Source organism: Notolepis coatsorum, assembly GCF_963971535.1.
Source record: "Notolepis coatsorum genome assembly, chromosome: 2".
NCBI lineage: Eukaryota > Metazoa > Chordata > Actinopteri > Aulopiformes > Paralepididae > Notolepis > Notolepis coatsorum.
This window is the reverse complement of record NC_140166.1, coordinates 227,304,820-227,306,666: the sequence shown is the minus strand read 5'-3', so window position 1 is coordinate 227,306,666 and position 1,847 is coordinate 227,304,820. Positions and strand designations below refer to the sequence as shown.

Below are 1,847 nucleotides of genomic sequence, written 5' to 3'. Positions count from 1 at the left end.
AAGACCCCCACATTTCATTGTATACTTGTATGCCGTGACAAATAAAACTCTTGACTTGACTTGACTTTCCCGGTTTCCAAAATGATTTTGTCAGTGTGGTCCGGTACTGTCTATGGTGCTGAGCGGTGCCTACAAGTAGTTCAAGTTTGCTTTTATTTGTCTTGTATAAAGTACATGTACATTACAGTAAAATGCTTGGTTCTGTATGAGCCCATGGGAATGTGCTCCATACAGTAAAATAAAAAATCTACTATATTATCTATGATCTACCATCAACAAGTGCCAGAGTCTGACTGACATCATATATCAGGTTTGACATAATTATGTATTTATTGTGTACGATGGTCACTTTTTGATTGATTGTATGGTTGTTACTGTTAACTCTCAGTGTGTGTAGCCAGAAGTTATAGATGCTATTAAATAGTGCAGTTAAAGGCCCATAGCAAACAGCTGCTGCAACTAGAGGCTCTCAACCCTGCTCTTACACACTGCTTTAACCCCTAAACCCTATAACCATGTTCCGTTTCCTGTGTCTGTGCACCAGGATCTAACCCCAACACTCAACCCTTGACCTTTAACCTAACCAAAAACCTCAATTTCACTTCCAAAATCAGTTAAGCCTAACTTCAAACTTCTCCAATTTGAAAATATATTGGAGGCTCTTGTTCCACCTACTAGAGCACTTACTCCATCTGGTGTCGAAACCCAATATGCAGCATGCTAGAAATTGTCCAGGAAAAACAGAATACATAAGGAATGTGCTTATTTATGTCACCTGAACTTGGTTGATCATTGGGATAACTCTCAAAACTAAGTGGGTATGCCGATTGCTGACACTTTGTATGTATTTCTCATATATTTAGTTTTATAGAATTTAGAATTACACCCCCACCCTTTGTGAATATGACAGGAACCAGGAAAAACAAATGCATAAAGGGATATGCGTTTAGTCATTAGTGACCAGAGCATGGTTGATCATTGGGATAAGTCTCTCAAAACAAAGTGGGTGGCTCTGAAAAGAGCCTTTGGGTGAATACGGGTTAGATGGACAGGGAAGTTTACTTGGAGCTGGTGTACTTGGTCACAGCCTTGGTTCCCTCGGACACTGCGTGCTTGGCCAGTTCACCGGGGAGCAGCAGGCGGACGGCGGTCTGGATCTCCCTGGAAGTGATGGTCCTACGCTTGTTGTAGAGAGCCAGTTTAGAGGCTTCACCGGCGATGCGCTCAAAGATGTCGTTAACGAAGGAGTTCATGATCCCCATGGCCTTGGAAGAAACGCCTGTGTCAGGATGGACCTGCTTCAGGACCTTGTAAATATAAATGGCATAACTCTCCTTCCTGGACTTTCTGCGCTTCTTGCCCCCCTTGGCGGTTGTCTTGGTGACGGCTTTCTTGGAGCCCTTCTTGGGCGCTGGCTTGGCTGGCTCAGGCATGATGATGATCAGTCGGGACTAAACAGCAATGAATGTGGAAAACAGAAGCGCACTGCTGCCTCTTTATAGGCCAAATTATGCAAATACAGCTGCCTGGCTTCTTGTATACGATTGGTTGAGAGGCTTTGTCGCACATTTCCCGCTCACAGGAAACTATTTGCGCGCAAAGCCATGATAACCCAATTATTATTTTAGCAAAACTCCATAGCCACACTTGATATTAAGCCAAACAATAATCGACATGAAACTGCATTTTTCCAAGACAATGCTCTCTGGGTGACATCTGTCACTGCTTTGACTTACAAATATATATATATATATATATATATATATATATATATATATATATATATATATATATACACAGACACACATTCATACATATACACGTCTGTACATACCTGCATATAATCC

At 41.7% G+C, this 1,847-nt stretch overlaps 1 protein-coding gene across 1 annotated transcript; it reads right to left on the bottom strand.

Moving 5' to 3' along the window:
* Positions 1-1,058: 1,058 nt before the first annotated feature.
* On the bottom strand, positions 1,059-1,433 carry LOC311223835 (histone H2B-like; the record flags this gene model as incomplete). The annotated part of the gene is made up of 1 exon (XM_084308599.1): positions 1,059-1,433. The coding sequence occupies one exon, from the start codon at positions 1,431-1,433 to the stop codon at positions 1,059-1,061; it is 375 nt and encodes a 124-aa protein (XP_084164725.1).
* Between the last annotated feature and the right edge of the window lie 414 nt (positions 1,434-1,847).